The sequence below is a fragment of the Sinohyriopsis cumingii genome, chromosome 1, assembly GCF_028554795.1.
Source record: "Sinohyriopsis cumingii isolate HCF-2022 chromosome 1, ASM2855479v2, whole genome shotgun sequence".
In the NCBI taxonomy this organism is placed as follows: Eukaryota; Metazoa; Mollusca; class Bivalvia; order Unionida; family Unionidae; genus Sinohyriopsis; species Sinohyriopsis cumingii.
This window is the reverse complement of record NC_142961.1, coordinates 163,028,462-163,050,671: the sequence shown is the minus strand read 5'-3', so window position 1 is coordinate 163,050,671 and position 22,210 is coordinate 163,028,462. Positions and strand designations below refer to the sequence as shown.

Genomic DNA, 22,210 nt, shown 5'->3' with positions numbered 1-22,210 from the left:
AATAAATAAATTTTCAATAAAAGTATTATTCAATTAAAAGAACTCAAACTACAAATACATGTATCAGCAGTGGGGTGTATGATAAAGGACACTGCCCAATACAGCAGGGCATTAATTAGGCAAATCTAATTAAAATCAGGATACAGCAGGGCATTAATTAAGCAATTCTAATTAAAATCAAGATCTGCTTTTCAATAAGTAGATCTGTTAGTCACCAACATGTGGTCATGTTCTTTTGACCTTTTAATTCACCAACCAATTTACAGCTTTCATAAGTGCCAAAAGTGAAAAATGTCATTTGAAACAAGTCTTTGCAAATGATAACTCTTCCAAGCACAAAATGTAAAAATTCACCTGACAAGCAACAAAACTTAAGTGGACAGTGAATTCTGAAGGTCAGCAGAACATAAACTTTTATCTGTGTGTGTCAGATCTTGCTTATGTTGGAGATCTTGATTTTAAAGATCTCGATTTTAATCAGACTGGGTCTTAAACAAGGCAACTTGTTCTGAGAAGAACATACAGAATCCATTACTGTATGTACTCACTTATAAGTTGAGTCAAACTGCAAACAACAATGATCCTGATCTGCCATAACATAGCGAGCCTGCAGATCAGGGTCTATGCTGTTCATTCTACTGATTACTCATAACAAACTGCACAAACCCAGATCTGCCAACACATTATGCAATGGCAGAGCTGGGTCTGTGCAGTTTGCAGTTGGACCCATTTTATAAACGAGTATAAAAGGTAATGCTGAAAATCATTTCATTTATGGTCTCATCATATGAATCTGCATGCAAAGCTTGATTGAAATCCAACAGTACCTCTAGAAATAATGCTGCTTAAATCAAGAAGGATAAAGAAACAGGGGTCATAACTCCTGTCAGTATTATGGAACACTAAAAATCAAACTCATTCAAAGTTTGATCAGTATATAAAAGTGAATTCTAAATCAGGCTGAAATCTGTCAATCTTTAGTATTGTGCTGCTGAAACCAAGCCTAGGAGGAGACAATTTGGAGCCACAACTCTTCATAATTATATATATTGTGGAATGCTGAAAATTAATCTTATTCAAGGTCTCATAAAGCCACATGCCTACTCTGCTTGAAATTAAATAAACCTTGATAAAGTTATGTTATGGAAACCAAAGTTATGCAGGTGGGAAAGGAGGGGCCATAACTTCTGTAAAGGATGTTGTGGAATGCTGAAAATCAAACTTATTTAAGGTCTCATCCATATAAAGCCACATGCCCATTTTTGGGTAAAACCAAACAATCCTCGATAAAGTAATGCTGCAGAAAAGAAACTCAGGATGGTAATTAATCAGGGGAAATATTAATACCTGCAAATGTGGAATGCAAGAACTGAAAATAAATTTAGGTTTAATCAATATACAGGTGGAAAATGAATAAAATCATTCAACAATTTTATCACTTAAAAAAGCACTGAGGTCAACAACCTGTTATTACAATGACATATCAACACTTACAGAGTTTAAATCATGATAGATTATACCTATCTGAATGCAATGTAAACATTAAAAAAATGCCTAACCCTGAGTCCTTCTACATAGAAGCCTGCTGTGGGATTTTGCCGTATTTTAAGGCCCCCATGTGGGGGCTTTGTCGTCACCAGAAGGTCTCTGACTTGTTCATTGTAGATTTCCAGCATACTAAAGGTGACCTGTAACAGACACAAAATAAATTGCAAATATTCCTGAGTTCAGTATTTATCGATCATACCAGAAAGTATAATGAAAAGCAGTTTATTCAGCAAACAATAGGATGATGGGTACTAAAGAATCATGTGCCAAAGTGTTGAAGAAATTAAAAAAAGTTGGCCAATCTAAATTTGGTTATTAAAATTTAAGATACCTGAGTGATAGGTGTTTAATGAGTCTATGATCATTTACGTAAATATGTTTTAAAAAAAACAAAATAGACCACAAGGTATAGTTTCACAAAATAAATTATCACCATCAATAATAAAATTATTATTATTATTATTATTATTATTATTATTATTATTATTATTATTCCTCAGACATATTTCAAAGCATATAAAAGATCTTGCCAGTATTGTAAGTTACAAATATACACCATAGAGAGTGGAAAGTAGACCCTGAATGAATAATATAATAATATGAAGTAATATTCGATTTGGGGATAGGTGTTTTTGTTGCTTAAAACATTACTTTTAACACATTAATTAAATCACATACATACATACATACATACATACATACATACATACATACATACATACATACATACATACATACATACACACATACATACATACATACAAACTGACAACGAACAGTGCAAAACTAGTATCTAGTACCTAATTTATCTATCTTGTAAAACAAGGTTACTGTTATTCCATGTGAAACACAGATATTGTTATAGATCTTGTGAGACAAGGACAGTGTTATTCCTATTGAGACAAGGACAGTGTTATTACTATTGAGACAAGGATAGTGTTATTCCTATTGAGACAAGGATAGTGTTATTCCTATTGAGACAAGGTCAGTGTTATTCATATTGAGACAAGGACAGTGTTATTCCTATTGAGACAAGGATAGTGTTATTCCTATTGAGACAAGGACAGTGCTATTCCTATTAAGACAAGGATAGTGTTATTCCTATTGAGACAAGGACAGTGTTATTCATATTGAGACAAGGACAGCGTTATTCCTATTGAGACAAGGATAGTGTTATTCCTATTGAGACAAGGACAGTGTTATTCCTATTGAGGCAAGGATAGTGTTATTCCTATTGAGACAAGGACAGTGTTATTTATATTGAGACAAGGACAGCATTATTCCTATTGAGACAAGGATAGTGTTATTCCTATTGAGACAAGGATAGTGTTATTCCTATTGAGACAAGGACAGTGTTATTCCTATTGAGACAAGGAGATTGCTCAGATAAATGAGAGTTCAAATGGCCTAGCTTGGGTTATACCAAATCCACATGTTTGGGGATGTGCGGGTTGAATAAACTGATAAGCAGGATTAATAAGGCTTTGATAACTAAGTTGTATTGTAATTTACAACAAACTGCAATGACCAAGACCTATTTGTTCAAAACAAAACCATTATCTGTGTATAACCTATAAGATATTTGTATATTATACCAAAAGCCAAGCATAGACCCTGATCTGCCAGGGCATTATGCAAATGAAGATATCAGTCTAAGGTGTGCCTTTTCTGAACACATCAAGTAGAATAAAATATATTACAGACTACAGTACTTTACACAGACAAAACCTCATTATACTTAAATATGCTACCTGGCACATACAAATTCTCTTAAATCTTATTTTGCAAACACTTGGAGAATGGAAGAATTACTGTAATTTCAATTTCTTAACTACTGCTGTATACAAGGATTTGTTTGCACACTGCTCATTTCTTTATTAACTTATTTGTATCTAGTTCTAAGGTATAAAAGCAAACACATAAATATTTGCATCCATTAGGATATATTCTTACTTGGTCCCTTGTCAACGATAAACATGCACACACAAAAGTTAATCATCTTTTTTTAGTACCAAACTCATAGACTATTAAAGCAGAAGGCCAAGATCACTGCAGGGGTGTTACCCTGACTTGAATCATTTCACGTCAGTTTATACAACATTCCTTCTTAAAGAAGTGTCTCTTATTATTCCTTTGCAAAGAATTTATCAGTGGTATAAACCAGTCAATGCTTATGCAGACAGATACCTGCAGATAGATACATGCAGATAGATACATGTGGTGCTTCAGTTAATACAGTTTAGTGGTACAAAGGCAACAAATCTGTATTTTAGAATATTAATAAGCTAATTTACAAATCTGAATAAAATAACTCAGACTGGAGCTGAATCCCACAAACAATGCATAATAATAATAATAATAATAATAATTTATTTATAGAGGGTGACTCATTACTCAAGGACTATTCTCCCTTGAGGCCCTCTAAGGAGAGTATAACAATGCACATTATATGAAGATAGCAATAATTAATGTGTATTTTAACATGTTTAGCATTAAAATACTCAGTTCATTATCTGTTACAAACACATACATGCTCACGATATCTCTTCTTAAATACTCTAATATTTTCAGCAGATTTTACATATAGTGGAAGCTTATTCCACAGAACTGTACCAAAAGTAATGGAATCTCTTTTTAAATTGTTCTGTTCTTGATTTTCGTGGTAGGTTTTCATGTGATATTGATCTCAACTGGTATTGTGTTGAAAAAGGCCTGAATAAGTCCTGAAGATACTCTGGTGCAGTTCCATGTAGACATTTATATAAAAGAACTGCCTTGTGAAAATCTATCCCATCATATATTGTGAACCATTTGAGTTCTGTAAATAATGCTTTTGAGGGATGATCAATAGATGCATCTAAATTTACGCGTGCTGCTCATTTCTGAAGTTTATAAATTCTGTCAAGCTCAGATTTAGTACAGTTTCCCCATACATTTGAACAATAATCCATTGTTGGAAGAATATATGACTTGTAGTATAGATTTCGAGTTTCCATAGGTAAATATTTCTTAATTCTGCTGAGTAGGGCAATTTTGGATGACAGTGTTTTACAAAGCTTATCAATATGGTCATTTCATAATAAATTATTACCTATGGTCACACCTACAAGCTTTCCATGTTTGACATTTTCTAATGGATGATTATTTATTGCAGGAGATAGTTCTGGATTCCCTGACTTGTGTAGCTTTTGTGATGTCCCAAAAATCATACATTTTGTTTTACCTTCATTAATTACCATCTTATTTTGTTGTGCCCAGTTTGGGACTTTAATAAGATCCGAGTCTAATCTCATTTGGATAACTTCAATATCAGAACTAGATGTAACAAGGTTGCATCATCTGCAAACATATTTGTATTTGTGGATTCATTATTTAATGGTAAATCATTGATATAGATAAGGAAAAGGAGAGGGCCCAAAACTGAGCCTTGAGGGACCCCTGAATGAATTGTGTGAGTTTGAAAGCTAATATTGCCAATGCTTACTTGTTGTTATGTTGAATGCTATTTTTACCAAAATTTGATATACCGGTAATACTGTTTTGTGACTGAGAAGTCAGTTTTACACTATAAATTTCTTTATTGATTAAGAAATTGCCTTTCATCAAGTTTAGTTATTTTTATTTATTTTCTTTTAAAGATAATGTACAGTCCATCATTTAATTCGTTATCCCCACATGCCACATTTTTGTGTCATCAGCTAGTACCTTTATCCTGAGCTCTGTGGCATCAATATAATTCTTGATATACCAAAGTGAGTGTGTGATTTGGATTGAGATTTTTGACATAGTTTTAATATTGTTCAGTCATATAGCTATGATGTCTGCAGTGTGGCATTGGGGAATCATGCTACAGATATGTTGCATCATGTCCCACCCAGTCACATTATCCTGACACCAGGCCAACTAGTCCTAACGCTATCTCTTAATGCTGAGTGCCTAGCGATACAACTGCCATTACTATAAGTCTTTGGCATGACTCAGCCAGGGTATGAGTCCACAACCTCTGGTATCTGAGGCAGATGCTCTAAGCACTTAGGCCACCGGTGCAGACCACCAAAGTGGGTGGTATTACAGAAAAGGGGTAAATGTAGCTCTACAATGATACCAAGTAATACAGACTTTCTACTATCATGATAAAACCATATCACCAAAAGAAAAGATAATTTTTCAAACAAGAATTTTTAGCCAAACATTACCGGTTCTGGAACTGGAGTTTGTGCTCAGATTTTAGACATTCTGCCATTAGATCTTAATGAGACCAGTGCACAGTGCATACAGAGAGATGATCCTTTATAAAAGGTTGGGGACTTTTGAAATCAGCAATAAAAGTGCCCAGGCACAAAACTTGTGGTTCCAAAAAGCAAAAAGAAAAAAGAAGTCCAATTTTCACACATCTGCTCATGGTTACAAAACAAGATTGAAAAAAAAGTCATCGTCATAACAAACTGTTCCAACAGGAATTAGTAAAACATACATATTATGGCATGTATAATAATGTAATAAAACATCCATATGGCATACATGATAATGTAATAAAACATCCATATGGCATGTATAATAATGTAATAAAACATCCATATGGCATGTATGATAATGTAATAAAACATCCATATGGCATGTATGATAATGTAACTTCTGTATTATGATTGTTATTTTACATGCCATCAAAATGATTCAAATCAAAATGGGGGGGGGGGTTATAGCATAGCAACACAAGCAGGTTATGAAGTGCCAGGGCAACTGGAGTAAACTGCCCTAATGAGCATCACACCACAGTTCCTGATCTGGGATGATCCAGTGGTAGGATTCAAACCCAACTCTTTTTGTCACTAGTCCAGCACGCTAACCACTCAGACTTGTACCCCCACCTTTTATAACATGCACAAAGGTGAACTGGGCCTATTTTAATATTGTTTAGCATGCATATAATAATACATCTGGCTGGTACTGACAAAGGTTTATGCTCTTGCGACATTTGGAATTCCTGGTTGACATATTTTTAGCTCAGCATTAGGAGCCTTATTGTTAAAAACTTTATGTTTCAAAAATGACCTCATATTGGTGTCCTTTCGATCTCCAATGTCAGGTTTTATCTGATTGATCATGACATTAGTGGCAGTACAATACAGCTCCACCCCCACCCTGTGATCAAGTACCATACATACTCACTTATAAGTCCAAATGAAAACAGCATACTCTGATCTGCCAATGCACTGGTAGATCAGGGTCTATGTTGTATATTCTACTGACATTCCAAACAAACTGCAATAACTCAGATCTACCAGTTTATTATTGGTCTTTGCAGTTGGATTTAACTAATATCAGTTAGTATTGATTGTACAAAGATTATAGACAATTACAGCAATTTTCCTGTCAACTGTCGTTGACATAATTCATTCAAAAACTTGATCTGTTGCAGAAACATATTCGAAAAAAGTATCCTGAAAAAGGCTTTTTATTCCTGATTAAAACTTTGAATGTCAATCAGATAATTGTTATGATCTTTTTCAAACTTTTTCTTTTCTTTGGGTCTTCATGAACAAAATCCAGATGACACTGAAAACTGTGATGCTAAAATGGAATATAATTTTAACACTCTCATGAAAACTGAATTTGAGACACTTTTCACTACCATAAGTACTCACTTATAAGTCAAGTTCAACTGCAAACTAAACAGAGTCAGACCTGCCATCACATAATACACAAGCAAATCTAAGTCTATACATTTTGTTTTGGTGTAATCAGTAGAACAACATAGGCCCTGATCTGCCTGTGCATGATGCAATGGCAGATCTTGGTCTATGTTGCTTGAAGTTATATTCAACTTATAAGAGAGTATGACATTTTTGTCTGCATTTGTTTACAGTTGTATTGTCCCCAATAAAAGATTATTCTAAAGACCTTAGAGCATTACTGCTATAGAATTTTGCTGAACCATAAAATTCAGCAAGGACAATAGCTGGAAAAAATTTGTCTTCAATTCTTGAACTTGACAGATGAGAAGACTGAAAAATTTGATGTTTGTATACAGTATATATTTTGCCATATATTGTTTAAAAGAGCTATTCTATGGCCCAATAAATCCATTTCAATGGTTTTAAATGGATGATAGAACTCTCTGTTCATCAAAAGGTTGGACACAGACTAATGTGACAAGTAATAATAGCCTGGGAAAGCCTTTTCTGTAATGAACAGGAGACCCACTTTTGTCAAGCCTGCCTTTTATTTGCCTAGAAAAGACATATAAAAGGAAAGAAAATAACTTTAATATTGAGATTAACTAAGAAATTTTAATATTAAGCTTAAGCTTGGGGTGTGGTAATTAAATGTCTGTGTGTATGTATGTGTGTGTGTGTGATTTAAATTTTAACATAGCTTTAAAAAAAATGTCAGTGATATCGCTATGATGTCTGCAGTGTGGCAGTTTATAGCGATGTCTAGCACTGGGGCATCATGCCACAGACATGTAGCATGATGTTCCATCCAGTCACATTATCTTGACACCAGGCTGACCAGTCCTAACACTAGTCTCTTAATGCTGAGTGCCTAGCGAAGCAGCTGTGAGTACAATTTTTATAAGTCTTTGATATGACTCAACCGGAGTTCAAACCCACGATCGACCTCCCACATCAGAGATGCATGCTCTAACCACTAGGCCACTGGAGTGGTCAGAATTAAATGAACAGAGTGACATACAAAGCAATTGTTATGTTAAGCTTCTGTCTTGATGAAAAGGGTTTTCAGAATAAACGTTTCTGAACCAATACATGTATATCAGGGTTTTTGAATGGATGCCTTAAAGTTTCATTCATACAAAAAGTATGATAATCGTTGCTGCAGATTTCCAAGTTGTAACAATATACTTTTCAGAAAAGGCTGAGGGGTTAGTTTTGTTTGAGCCTTAATATTTTAAAAACTCCTTATTAGGAATAAAAAAAATTACATGATAATACAAGTATAGGAAAATTGGTCAGATGTTGTTTAGTGGAGGGCCAGCAAAAGAGGAGCTGAAATCTTTTTAAAATCATGACCAAATCATGACCAAACACCCCACCCTGAAGTTAAAACTCTCAATGTCCAAGTTGGTAGTTATGAAAATTTAGTAAATTCCTTGTCTTCAAGTTGGCTAAATTTTTGCACACTACTAATTTGTACACAAAAACATTCTTTTGTAATCTTTCTTTGATTAATGAAGTTTGTTAGGAGTGATTATTAGAGCAAACCTGATTATGCAACAGCAGATCAGGATCATTGTTATTTGTAGTTACAGCCCAAGATGATGTGAGAACAGTTAACAGTTTTTACAAAGGTTCTCATAATGAAGATTTGTTGTAATTATACCTTTCAAAATTTTACAGTCCATATATTTAATAGCCTTACAGTATATTCTCACATATAAATAAATCCAAATGCAAACAATATAGACCCTGATTTACCATTACAAAATCAATGGTAGATCTGGGTCTGTGCAGTTTGCAGTTGGACTTGACTTATAAGCAAGAAAATAGGGTAGTCTATTCAAGATGAAAGAAATACAATAAACATCATTCATAAGAAAATCAGATACGACAAATTATCAGATAATATTTAATACATGGCACTGTCCTTTGTGGTGTTTTATATTTTGTACTGTAACATATTACCTCTGTTATTATGAGATTGGGATTTAACAACTTAAAAACAAAACTTCTTAACTGAATATTCACATACCATATTCTCAACACCTTTGAACAAAGAAAATCAAGCTGAAGCTAAATGTTCTACATTCTGATGAGTTACAAAACTCCTGAAAGTTTCATGATTCAAAATTTGTCGCTAATTAAAGTTACAGAGTGCAAAAAGTTTAAAACTTTGAACATGCATTTGAGTTTCTTGCTAAAAAAGTTTTGAGAATACACAGCCAACTTTCTACTGAATCAAGTTTTCAAGATGATTAATCATCCATCACATAGTATTTAAATTATACCACTAACTACATTCCCCCACCCACCCAATCTGTAAGTTCTCAAACTGTTTTGTAGGTTTCAAATATCTAATTAAACAATGTGGGAGGAAATACACAAGTTTGCATTAATAGATACAGATAGCATATTATACAGTATCTGCACCTGACATGGCTGTTCTTTGAAAAATATCAGAATGATTCAACATCATGGCATTACTGTAATGAATATTTATCAATGGACTAGTGTACTGTGAAGTCTCATGACAAAATACAAAGAAAATATGGACTCATATTAACAATCATCAATTATAAAATCATAATTGTAGTGGTTAAACAACACATACCTGTTACATGACCACGCAAACAAGACTAGACTGGACAAGTCAAAGATGAAGATCTCATCATATCAACCCATGTTTTAAGTTCAATCAAGCTCGGATCAGAAATATGGCTTCCAGAGGGGTAACAAACTCAGCCAATCAGATGCAAGATCACCTAATTAGCATTCATGGATCTTGCTTATTATTTAAAAGTTGGAGACCTTAATGATACATGCATATATTCCAAATCGGATCCAAATTGGTTCATAAATACGGCATCCAGAGTGGTAAGATTCTCTCAGTTAATCTGATTCATCAATATTAAGAATGACACTTTTACACATGTACACAATCTGTGCCCCAGACAACTTTTAGATTTACTCTGAACTGTACCCAAACAATTTTAAGTCCATGAAATCAGACTTTTTACAAAACTAATTGGGTATTTTTCAATTTTTAACAACCATTTAAAATTTAAAAATATCCAATAATTTGTGTTTATGTTCTGAAGCAAAATAGTCATTTTCTCTGCGTTCATTTATTGTTGGAGACACTCTCTCTACCAAGGACCTCTGTAGATTTGGTATACCTTCATGAGACTGAACATTTTTCACTTAGTACATGTATTTGGTATAATGCATTAATCTCAGCCTTTTCTCTGTATCATTTACATGTACATCAATTACTTCCAAGTATGGCAATGATTGTCTCCACAAATCACATGTTTCTTATGTTACTTTGTTTCCATCATGTTTTTAGGATGATTTTATTAATGAAGTCTGATTCAACAAATGTGTCAATTATTTGAGAGAATACTTCTCACTGTTGAGATTGATGATGGACTGCCATTTGGCTGGAAACATCAAAGAATTGTTGAATGTTTTGAAAAACTATCAGGCTTTGAAGATTTTCTCTCTCATTTTTCCCAACATTTTAGCATCTATCTGATTTTATCTACCAGGTAGATACTTGATTTTATGCAGGAAACACTCTGCGGATATCATGTATTTCTGAAAGAGTGACAGATGTAAGGGAACGTTATTTGCACATCTGAAGTAAGGCCAAGCTGTATATTCTGTAACCCAAATTACACCCATCAATCATAAACCAAAATAAACAGAATTAAAAGTTATTTTAACAATACCTAAGATATACAAGGTCTTTTAATATTAGACAAGATATTTTAAATCAGCTGTTTATTTACACAAATAAAAGCACATAGACATTGACCTTTTGATTGAAAGAAAAATACTTAACATATTGGATGAAAGAAATGGGTAAAACTGTATAACTGTTTTAATTAAATGAAATACATGGATACGACTGCTTATCTGGGGTTCTGAAGCAAGATTGTTTTGTAAAGTCTTGTAAATAATTACAATGCTTTCCTACCATTCAAATGATACATAAAGTTCATGAGAAGGTAACATAACTTTTTATCCCTGCCTTATTAAGCATGGCAAACATTCTTCAATGAAAGTATATCACATTTGTTGATGCAAGCAGCAACACAGAAAGCTAAATGTAACCTATGTTCTACAGAGATATCCTACAATGGGGATAGCTGGAACATCTTTGGCCCTCTACGTTAAAGTCAAGAAAGAATCCTTTGCTGTAATCACTGCTACTGAGAACTATATATGAAAAAGCATGTGGTCTTGAGCAAACAGCCAAAGTGAAGTGGCAGTGATGTTCTGGAAAGCTATTATGTGTGATCATGATTTTTGACTGCTCTGCACAGATGGTGTGGGTGGTGGATTCAAAAGCAAATTTAACACATTAAACCAGCTGAACAAAGTGTCAGTAAAAACAACAATTTCCACATACATTTCTTTCTGCTTATAAATATACTAGAAAGCAACTTTGGGATGGCCTCTACTATTTGATGCATGAGTCAAGCCTGTGGCTATACTGGTGTGGAAAAATGTTATGCCACTTTTCCATAGGTGTTAAAGCTAAGTGACTTCATATATCTGAACTGCTCATGAATATTGAAAGAGAAAATTAAGAAAATGTCAATAATTGTTTAGCTTGTAAATTCTTGGTGACTGAATTTGCACTTTTCTGCATTCACTCTATGAGGTAATATTGGGCTTAGCTTAGTCTAATTGTGACAAAAACACATATTGTAAATATTGCTCAATATTGAATTTTATCCAAACTTTAAATGATACAAACCCATATTCCAAGTCTGATCAAAATCAGATCAGAAATACAGACTCCACAGAGTCATAACACACAAACGTTGACAGGCACGTGATGCACAATGGACAATGCCTGACACATGCAGGACCTGCACAAAAAGCTCACTTTGTCTTATGGGCAAGTGAACATAAAACTGCTGCAACTTTCTGTTCTTTTCCTGATGATCTAAACTCCCGATGATCTACACACTATAATCTACATGTCAGGAGCTCTGGTGGCACCATGGTTCAAGTGCCAAACTGGGCAAGGTGCTTAACACCAATTGCCTGAGCACTAAATAACATACATACCAAACACCTTAATTGACAGGAAATTTTGTCCCCCACCTTTACACTTTTGGTTAATCAAATTTTTTTTCTAGCAATCCCGACCTGTTAATCTGATAGTGGCCAAAGACATCAAATAATTATGGTGTTTAAAAAGCCCAAACGTTGGATGGTTTTCACAAAAAGTTCTGGCTTAAACATTTTATTAAATGACAGATGCATATGCACAATGAATTGAAGTGAGACTAAGGTAGACCCAGAATACAGGTTTAGATAGAATAAACCTGTGAATTGTAGTACTGCAAAAATGCTTTAGATGAATATTACTTTCTTTTCCTTAAATCTTGATAAAATAAATTTAGATGTTTGGGATGAAAATTAATTATATATGTCTAAACTTGTAACTATCAATCTCAAATTTGTACAAAAATTGTCTTTAATGAAGAATGCCGACTTTTTGTCCAAACCCAACATCCATGCCTGGGTTTATCTTGTGTATACTTATGACATGAAAATAAATACAAAAGACTGTGCTTCCTCCTCCAGATATAAGTGTTTATTAACTGCAATTTTATTGATAATATAAATCTGTTGCTGACAGGATTCTTTATATAATGAACTTTTGAAGATAAAAGACAATTTTTCATTGCTATCATTATAAAATGGATAGGACATGTTGAGCACACAATCAAAGTATTGCTATAAAATGTATCTGGCCTTGATCCCAAGGTCACAAGCTTCAATGAAAATGTCACAGAATGAACAGTCTTAGCTTCATTATGATTCATCTGAAGTATGAGGCAAATTCATCAATGGTATTGGAAATGGAACCAAATGAACAAAACTTTAACCAAATCTTTAATGCAAACTTTCTGTGAATATGCTCTTGACCCCAAGATCAAAGGGGCAAAACCACATGTCACAGAATAAATTATTTCAGCTTTCTAATCATTTATCCAAAGTATGAACAAAATCCATTAAATGGTTTAGAAAATATAAGCAAAAAAATCACTAACCAAAACCTTAAAGCAAATTTTTCTATGACTGTTGTCAAATGAAGTATCATGGCTTCAAAATGATTTATGTCAAGCATGATAAGAATCTGTCATAGGAAATATATGCAAATGAAAAATCTTAACAAACCCCTTAACATACTGTTGATACTGATATCAGTCAAACAGTAACTATTATGCCTCAATGGTTCCCACTAACATGGGCCTGACAAAACAAAGGGATGAACATGTTTTGAAAAGCAATTACCTGAAATACCTCAGATCTCAAGATAAAACAACCTGAACATGTCACACACAAAATAGTTCTAATAAATGTCCAGACCCCTTGGAAATATTTGTTTATCTGGCATACATACTGATTGTAATAAAACCTGTTTGTACTCAGATAATCAATCTCCATAACCAAACAAGAAATCTTATATTGATAGTGGTAAGAGATATCTGAAATGTAAACTCTCCACTGTAGTTCTCAGTGCAAAAGGAGTGCTAATAACACAAAATGCATAAAGAAAACAAATTCCAGGAACTGATTTCCCTCTCTAGTGTTGACAATGAATAAGACCAGATGACATTTTCCTACCCTAAACTACCAGTGTCCCCCATAATTTTATCAATTACTATACCTGATTATAACAAGGAACAGAGATGCACAAAAAAATGCATGTCCCCTTAGCAGTTCAACCAAGGTGCAACATTACTCACTTTTCAGCAAAAGTAGGAGCTTTGCAAGGGAAGGAGATAGGTGACAATTGCAACATAGCAAATTAGGATATACTGTTTGTGAAAGAAGACACTAAATGACAACAAATAACACCGACAACTTAACTCAAGTTAGGCCTCATCAAATATTTTTTGGAAATAAAACATAATTCATCAAGTTATTGTGCTGAAAACATAAGTATGTGGCTTGAACACTTAGAAGTCACAATTCTACTTAATAATAAAGTGTGTGTGTGTGTGTGTGTGTGTGTGTGTGTGTGTGTGTGTGTGTGTGTGTGTGTGATTTGGATTTCTAACATAACTCTTTAACAAGTTCTCAGTCATATCATTACGATGCCTGCAACTTGGCAGTTTATAGTGCAGTCTAGCACTGGGGCATATCTTGTAGCATGATGTCCCACCCAATTACATTATCCTGACACCAAGCCAACCAGTCCTAACACTAACCACTTAATGCTGAGCACCAAGCAAGGCAGCTGTTTGTACCATTTTCATAAGTCTTTGGTAATAATTGGCCAGGGTTTGAACCTGTGACCTCCAGCATCTGAGGCAGACGCTTTAATCACTTAGCCGTCTAATAATAAGGTAGAAACTAATAATCAAATTCCTCAAAACCTATATAAATACAGAGCTGCAGAACAAATGTTCTCGAAATCTAATAGTGGTTAAGTGAATTATTGTGTGGAAGCAGTAGCTGGTGGATCCAATTACATACCACTAAGTGAAAATGCAGAATGCTGAAAACCAAACTTGGCCATGGTGTCATTAACATAAAACTGCATACCAAAGGACCCTATTGATTTAGATGGCCATTTTCTGCCCCATACCCAATTTTCTTTATATGGTGTATATCAGAAATATGATGTGGTGTGATTTCAGTCCTGATACAAGTCTTCCACTCATGTGATGGTTGCCATGGAAACCAAGTGTTAATACAATAGCAGTGAAGATGTGCAAATGTTTAATCTTTTCCATGTTATTTCTCACTGATACAGTCTATAAACTATTTACCAAATTTAAAATGACGTTATGTATTTTTATTATTTGACTGGAAGATTGTTGCAAAAATTAAGATTTCAGTGTTAAAAGAGTAACCAAGTAACCCGTGATTAATAAATCAAAAGTCAACATGAAACTTTTAAAAGTTCCAACGCAAAACATAAGATGGTCACTTATAAAAATCAAAACTGTTCCAGTTTGAAATAATGTTTAATACTATTGGCTGATTTGATTAATAATAAAGCTACTTTTTAACTGCTTCTGAGGGGCCCCGAGTGGCCGAGTGGTCTAAAGCGCTCTCCGTTACGGATCACTGCCATCTCACCTCTGTCTGCGTGGGTTCAAGTCTCAGATTCGGCTAATGTGGGTATGTGAGAAAGCCTGCCAGTAGCTTCTCGTGGGTCGGTGGTTCTTTCCGGGGTTTTCCCGGGTTCTTCCTCCACCATTAATACTGGCCGCCATGTATAGCCAATCGCGTGCTGAAAAATGGCGTTAAGCCCTACAACAACAACAACAACAACTGCTTCTGAGTTCCTTTTTCCTGGAAATGGAAGATGTTCTTTATAGAATTGCTTTTCTTTGTTTTATTGCTATGTATACACACAAATGCACCTTCAGAAAAAAATCTTCATTGATGCTCTGTTTCCTGGATCTTGAAAAATGAATGACACTAGCTTTTGTTTTAGAAAGAAAATCTTGGCTGGCCTTTCCAGTATTAATTGTTTGTTTTTTTCTTTCATAAACTTTTTCAAGTGAATATGTTTGTCAGTACATGAATTGCAAATGTCATAATTGTTGTTACTACACCCACTGTACACATTAGTATTGTTTGCTTAAATTAGAAAACCACATAAAGAAAATTTGGAAATGCAACGATTTAAGTTGCCCATTCCATAACTTGAAATTGCCTGTTGCACTATAATCAGTTTCAAACTCTAGCTATTGAACACAATAACTACCTTCATAATTCAGCCACGTAGTCAACATATCACAAGTTAATGCTCTGACTTTTATTCTGAGTTCAGTTTCACATTTATTTGTTCGGATTTTTCGGTAAATTTTGCTTTGTCATGTGTGATCTCTCCACATTTCCTAAACTGTTATCAATGGTATGTACAGCAGTTAATGATACTGAATTAAAATCTGTCCCTGTCTGAAAAAAATTTAGGCTCTAAATGGCCATGGGAAGTGATATAATCAAAAGCTTCTCCAGAGTACTGATTGTAACTGCTGGTCTTCCATTGCTGATGGAAACTGTAAAAGCAATCCATCTGCTGTCAAAATATGCCAACCTATTTGGAGTAGATGCTATACCAGCAGAATTCTTCAAAGCTGGAAGCCCATACTTGGCACAGAAACTGATTAAACTCTTACAATTAATGTGGACTCAGGGAACAATACCTCAGGATTGTAAGGATGAAGCCAATGTCCACTTGTAGAAGCAGAGAGGCAACAAACAATCCCATGACAATCATCAGGGTGGAACCTCACTGACAATAGTCAGCAAAATCCTTGACAGAATTCTGCTGAATCATCTTATGCATCACATCAATCAAGGGCTCCTGCCATAGAGTCAGTGTGGCTTCAGGAAAGGATGCAGGACCATAGACATGGCATTTGTAGCTTGTCAAGTCCAAGAGAAATGCCAAAATGCCACAGAACTCCAACCTGTACACGACATCCATCAACCGAACAAAAGCCTTTGACATGGTTAGCTTTGGAGCCTTTGGAAGATGGCAAAATTTGGTTGCCCCAAGAAATTCATAACAATTGTTCCATGGCAGCATGAGTGCTCATTTGTGGATGATGGTGAGTTGACTGAATTATTCCTAGTCACCAGAAAGCTGTGTATTGGTCCCAACCCTCCTCAGCATGATGTTCTCTAACACACTTAGATGCCATCCATAACTATGATATTGGGTCCAGATCAACATCAGATACTGGACTAACGGCAAGCTTTTCAATATGAAAAGACTGCAGGAGAAGACAAAGTCACAGGAAATGACTGTGATCTATTTGCTGATGACTGTTCCCTGACTGCAAAATGTGAGTCTGACATACAACACAGTAAGGACCATTTCGCTTATGATAATCTCAGTCTCTCACTAAGTATCAAGAAAACAGAGGTGATGCAAAGTATGCATGTGTAAAGAAATATGTAACACTGTCCCAGAACATAATTAAATATAAAATCCTTCTGTTTTACTTCATTTGTAAGCAACAATACACCTCCTGATGTTCTTATTAGTTATGCCATCCTTCATGTGAGACACTGGCGATGTTCTGGAACATTAAACAATAAATCGCTACATAACAGACACTTCTCAAAAAAATTCAGCCATATGTGCTAGGTAAGTTAAAATTTAGAAAGGAAAAAAGTCACTTTAAGAAGGACTTCAATAAGATTGCTTGAAATCTCAGTTTTGTTGTTTTTTCTGAATACTGGTAAGAATGGAATAAAATGAGGTTTAACTGCCATTCAATTCACACATAGTGGAGACTTGGATAAAACAATGTGACAGCAACAAAATACCAACACTACAAAACCTGTAAAATGCAGGAGTTTTTTGTGTTTCAGTACATGTACTAGCACAACTGTGCTCAGTGATGATATTTTGGAAATAAATTTGTTCATAAGAAATATACATTGTACTGAAATTTCTTCATGGAGCAAGACTGTGCTCATATTTAATTTGGAGCATGAAGTTGTTAAATACAGCACTTTACTCGGCAATTTCCAACACCAGCCCATGTTTAGCGATCGCTTTTTGGTATGAAATAGAAATCTTTAAACATAATGAATGTATGAAGAGTTTGATTTGTATCTTAAATAATGCACTGGAACAAAGAGTCATGAAATTTAGCAATATTAATTTTATCATAAAAATCAGGGTAGGAAACAGCCCCTATTCTATGTTGTCTTTTAGTTCAAGTCCAATAAAAGTTATGTGAGTTACAGGGTAGAAAACGGCCCCAGCTATTCTATGCTGTCTTTTAGTTCAAGTCCAATAAAAGTTATGTGAGTTACAGGATAGAAAACGGCCCCTATTCTAAGTTGTCTTTTAGTTCAAGTCCAATAAAAGTTATGTGAGTTACAGGGTAGAAAACGGCCCCTATTCTATGTTGTCTTTTAGTTCAAGTCCAATAAAAGTTATGTGAGTTACAGGGTAGAAAACGGCCCCTATTCTATGTTGCCTTTTAGTTCAAGTCCAACAAAAGTTAAGTGAGTTACAGGGTAGAAAACGGCCCCTATTCTATGTTGCCTTTTAGTTCAAGTCCAATAAAAGTTATGTGAGTTACAGGGTAGAAAACGGCCCCTATTCTATGTTGTCTTTTAGTTCAAGTCCAATAAAAGTTAAGTGAGTTACAGGGTAGAAAACGGCCCCTATTCTATGTTGCCTTTTAGTTCAAGTCCAATAAAAGTTATGTGAGTTACAGGGTAGAAAACGGCCCCTATTCTATGTTGTCTTTTAGTTCAAGTCCAATAAAAGTTATGTGAGTTACAGGGTAGAAAACGGCCCCTATTCTATGTTGCCTTTTAGTTCAAGTCCAACAAAAGTTAAGTGAGTTACAGCACAGTAAGGAATAAGCTGAATCTGACAAGCTAAGGTCATAACTCCGCTAAAAGATGATGTTGCCTGCTGAAAATCTAACTCAACACAGCTGACATCTCAATGATATCAAGCTGCCTACTATATTTGCTTAAAATTCAGCATGTGATAGGAGTTACTGTGCAGTTATGAAAGTGGGTGGGTCCAACAATCTGGGGCCACAACTATGCTAAATAATGACTTTTTAATGCCAAAAATCAAACTCAGCCAAGGACTTGTCAATATGCATACCAAATTTGCTTGATATCCAATAATAAAGTGACTGTCCAGAAATAGCAGTGAATGGGTTCAGCGACAAGGGGCTACAACACTTCTAAATAATGACTGTACCATTGTGAATGCTAATAATCAAACTCAGCCATGGTTCTACCAATCTCATGCTGTCTATCAATTTTTTTAAAATTCCATTCATAAATAATGGAGCAAATGTGTTAAGATGAAAGTGGGTGGGTCTGACAATCAGGGACTATAAATCTTATTAATGATGACACGTAATGCAGACAATTAAATTCAACCAGTCTCTTCATTATCAAGCTGCATATCAAATTTGGTTGAAAATGCGATAATAAAATGGAAAATTATTGTGCAGAAAATAAATGGATGTGTCTGAAAATCATTGGTTAGGCCAAATAAAAGAGTAGGTGTGCTTCTGGTTACCCAACCGACCCTATTTATTCCTGCTGACCCTACATTATGGCGAGAGAGAGAAAAAATGGAGAAAAAAAATTAGGGAGAAAAAAAATGACACTGGGATTTGACTATGGTTGAAGTTAAATTCAGGATGCTAATGACATGTATTTTCTAGTGTTTGCTACATTGTCCAGACCCCAAAACAGAACCACATATGCTTTTTAGTTGGCGTAATAAATCTACTGACTGATGACAAAGAATGCTTACAATCAAATTTATCCAAGGTTAAAAGGGTTTCCAGGATACATGTCACAAATAGGAAAAAGAAATAGGCATATCTTGCTTAAATTAATTTTTATCATGCTTTGTTACTTTCATTTCCTGAGGTACAGTGGCTCAGTGTTTAGTGTGCTGGAACTGCAACTGAAATGGTGTGGGTTAAAATCCTAACATCAGAGCAATCATAGGAGTAATCAGTAGAACACACATTATGCAATGGCAGGTCTGGGTCTATGTTTTTTTGCAGTTGGAAGTGAGTATATATGCTAATCACCTTTTTTAAATTCGATATCAGTAATGGTCTTTGTTATAACCAATTAAATTATAAAGACACAGATGAAAAGTGATGAAAACAAGAATAAGCATATACTTTCTGAACCTAAGTGCCATTTACATCATTTTATGTCTATCTGCAGCTGTGTTAAGCAGTCTGTACATCTGATATGTAACTCAGACAAGTGTCAGCAAACAATTATCAATAGTAAAAGGTACATTTTTTAAAAACATTCACTTTGCTTTACAGGTATTTACTTCACACCTGTCTACAACTTTTGGTTCTAATATAAGTAATAAATTATTCAAATAAATATATGTATAACTATCGGTAGTTATTTATCAACATGACACTTTACCTTTGATCAATTATAATATATTAAAGAAAATTGATAACAAATGTATTGATTTGTACCTGAATCATGCAAGTTTCAACAAAACCTGTGCCTTCAATTATAATAATGCAATGGATGGATTTATTTGCTTTGACACATCGTATATACTTGCTTAAAAGTTAAGTCAAACTGCAAACTGCACAGACACTGATCTGCTGTCACATAATGTGTGGGCATATCTGGGTATGTGCAGCTTGTTAGTGAGTAATCAGTAGAACAAACAACATAGACCCTGATCAGCTGGCACATCATGCTTTAGCAGATCAGGATCTTTGTTGTTTGCAGTTGGACTTGACTTTTAAAAGAATATGTACCATGCCAGATTTGACTGTGTATACACACCACAAAGAGCATAGATCTAAATCTGCTGTCCTATCATGTACCAACATATCAGTGCCAACACTGTTTGCATGAAAATATAATTATGAATCAACTATTGTAATTATTAATCAGTTCATTGTAATACAATGAAAACTGCCCATACCATATAATATAATAACAAAGCACTGTAATTATTAATCTGTTCATTGTAATATAATGAAAACTGCCCATACCATATAATATAACAAAGTACTGTAATTATTACATGGAAGAACCACTGACCCACGAGAAGCTACTGGCAGGCTTTCCCACATACCCACACTAGCCAAGCCTGAGACTCGAACTCACGCAGACAGAGGTGAGATGGCAGTGATCCAGAACGGTGAGCACTCTAGACCACTCTGCCACTCAGGGTCCCCCATTCATTGTAATATAATGAAAACTGCCCATACCATATAATATAAAAAAGCACTGTAATTATTAATCTGTTCATTGCAATATAATGAAAACTGCCCATACTATATAATATAAAAAAGCACTGTAATTATTAATCTGTTCATTGTAATATAATGAAAACTGCCCATACCATATAATATAATAACAAAGCAGAATCTACACAAGGCTTTATACAAGGCCTATACAACATTCTAAAACATAGTACATGTATATGGAATCATATGGCAACCTTGTATAAAGCATGCTTTGCTAATGATAGTTGTTTTTCTATTCATTACACAAATCAGGCAATGCTTGAATCAAGGGTACCAATACAGATACAATTTTTAAAAAATGAGTTTTGTAACACTGCACAAGGGGCCCTGAGTGGCCGAGTGGTCTAAAGTGCTGTCCGTCATGGATCACTGCCATCTCACCTCTGTCTGCGTGGGTTCAAGTCTCGGGCTCGGCAAATGCGGATATGTGAGAAACTTGCCAGTAGGTTCTCGTGGGTCGGTGGTTCTTTCAGGGGTTTTCCCAGTTCTTCCTCCACCATTAATACTGGCCGCCATGTATAGCCTATCTTGTGCTGAAAAATGGCGTTAAACCCTATAACAACAATAACAACAACAACACTGCACAAAGTTCAGAAGAAAACACATTTCATTAAAGTGATGTCCTTGTGTATGATTTAGTCATCATATAATATGATGTGTTCCATTTTCAAACTTATTCAAACTCAGATATGGGATTTATTATGCATAGAATATTCATCTCCACATTAGTAAATACAGACACATGCTGAACAACTTTGTCCTTTCCCCACTCATTTTCTTAACTGGTCATGAAAAGCTAAATGTAATAGTTAAATGAAATAAGAATGATGGTATCAACACAGTATATGGTGTAGATGGTATCAACACAGTATAAGGAATGATGGTAGCAACACAGTATATGAAGTTAATGATTATGACACAGTATATGGACTTGATGGTATCAACACAGTAGATAGAACATATGTTAATGACAGTATATGGAGTTGATGGTATCAACACAGCATATGAATTTGATGATTATGACATAGTATATGAAGTTGATAATTATGACACAGTATATGGAGTTGATGGTATTAACACAGTATATGGAGTTGATGGTATTAACACAGTATGTGGAGTTGATGGTATTAACACAGAATATGAAGTTGATGGTATCAACACAGTATATGGAGTTGATGGTATTAACACAGTATA

At 34.6% G+C, this 22,210-nt stretch overlaps 1 protein-coding gene across 7 annotated transcripts in view; it reads right to left on the bottom strand.

Annotated features, from left to right (window-relative positions):
• The window catches only part of LOC149808284 (kinesin-like protein KIF28), a 203,922-nt gene that overhangs the window by 124,618 nt on the left and 57,094 nt on the right, over positions 1 to 22,210 (bottom strand). For 6 of the 7 annotated variants that reach the window (XM_089975594.1, XM_089975606.1, XM_089975613.1 and 3 more), the window contains exon 4: positions 1,560 to 1,688. The exons of the other annotated variant lie outside the window; for it this stretch is intronic. In XM_089975594.1, the coding sequence (XP_089831720.1) occupies positions 1,560 to 1,688 (129 nt within the window). The remainder of the gene's footprint in view (positions 1 to 1,559; positions 1,689 to 22,210) is intronic. 7 annotated transcript variants of the gene reach the window in all.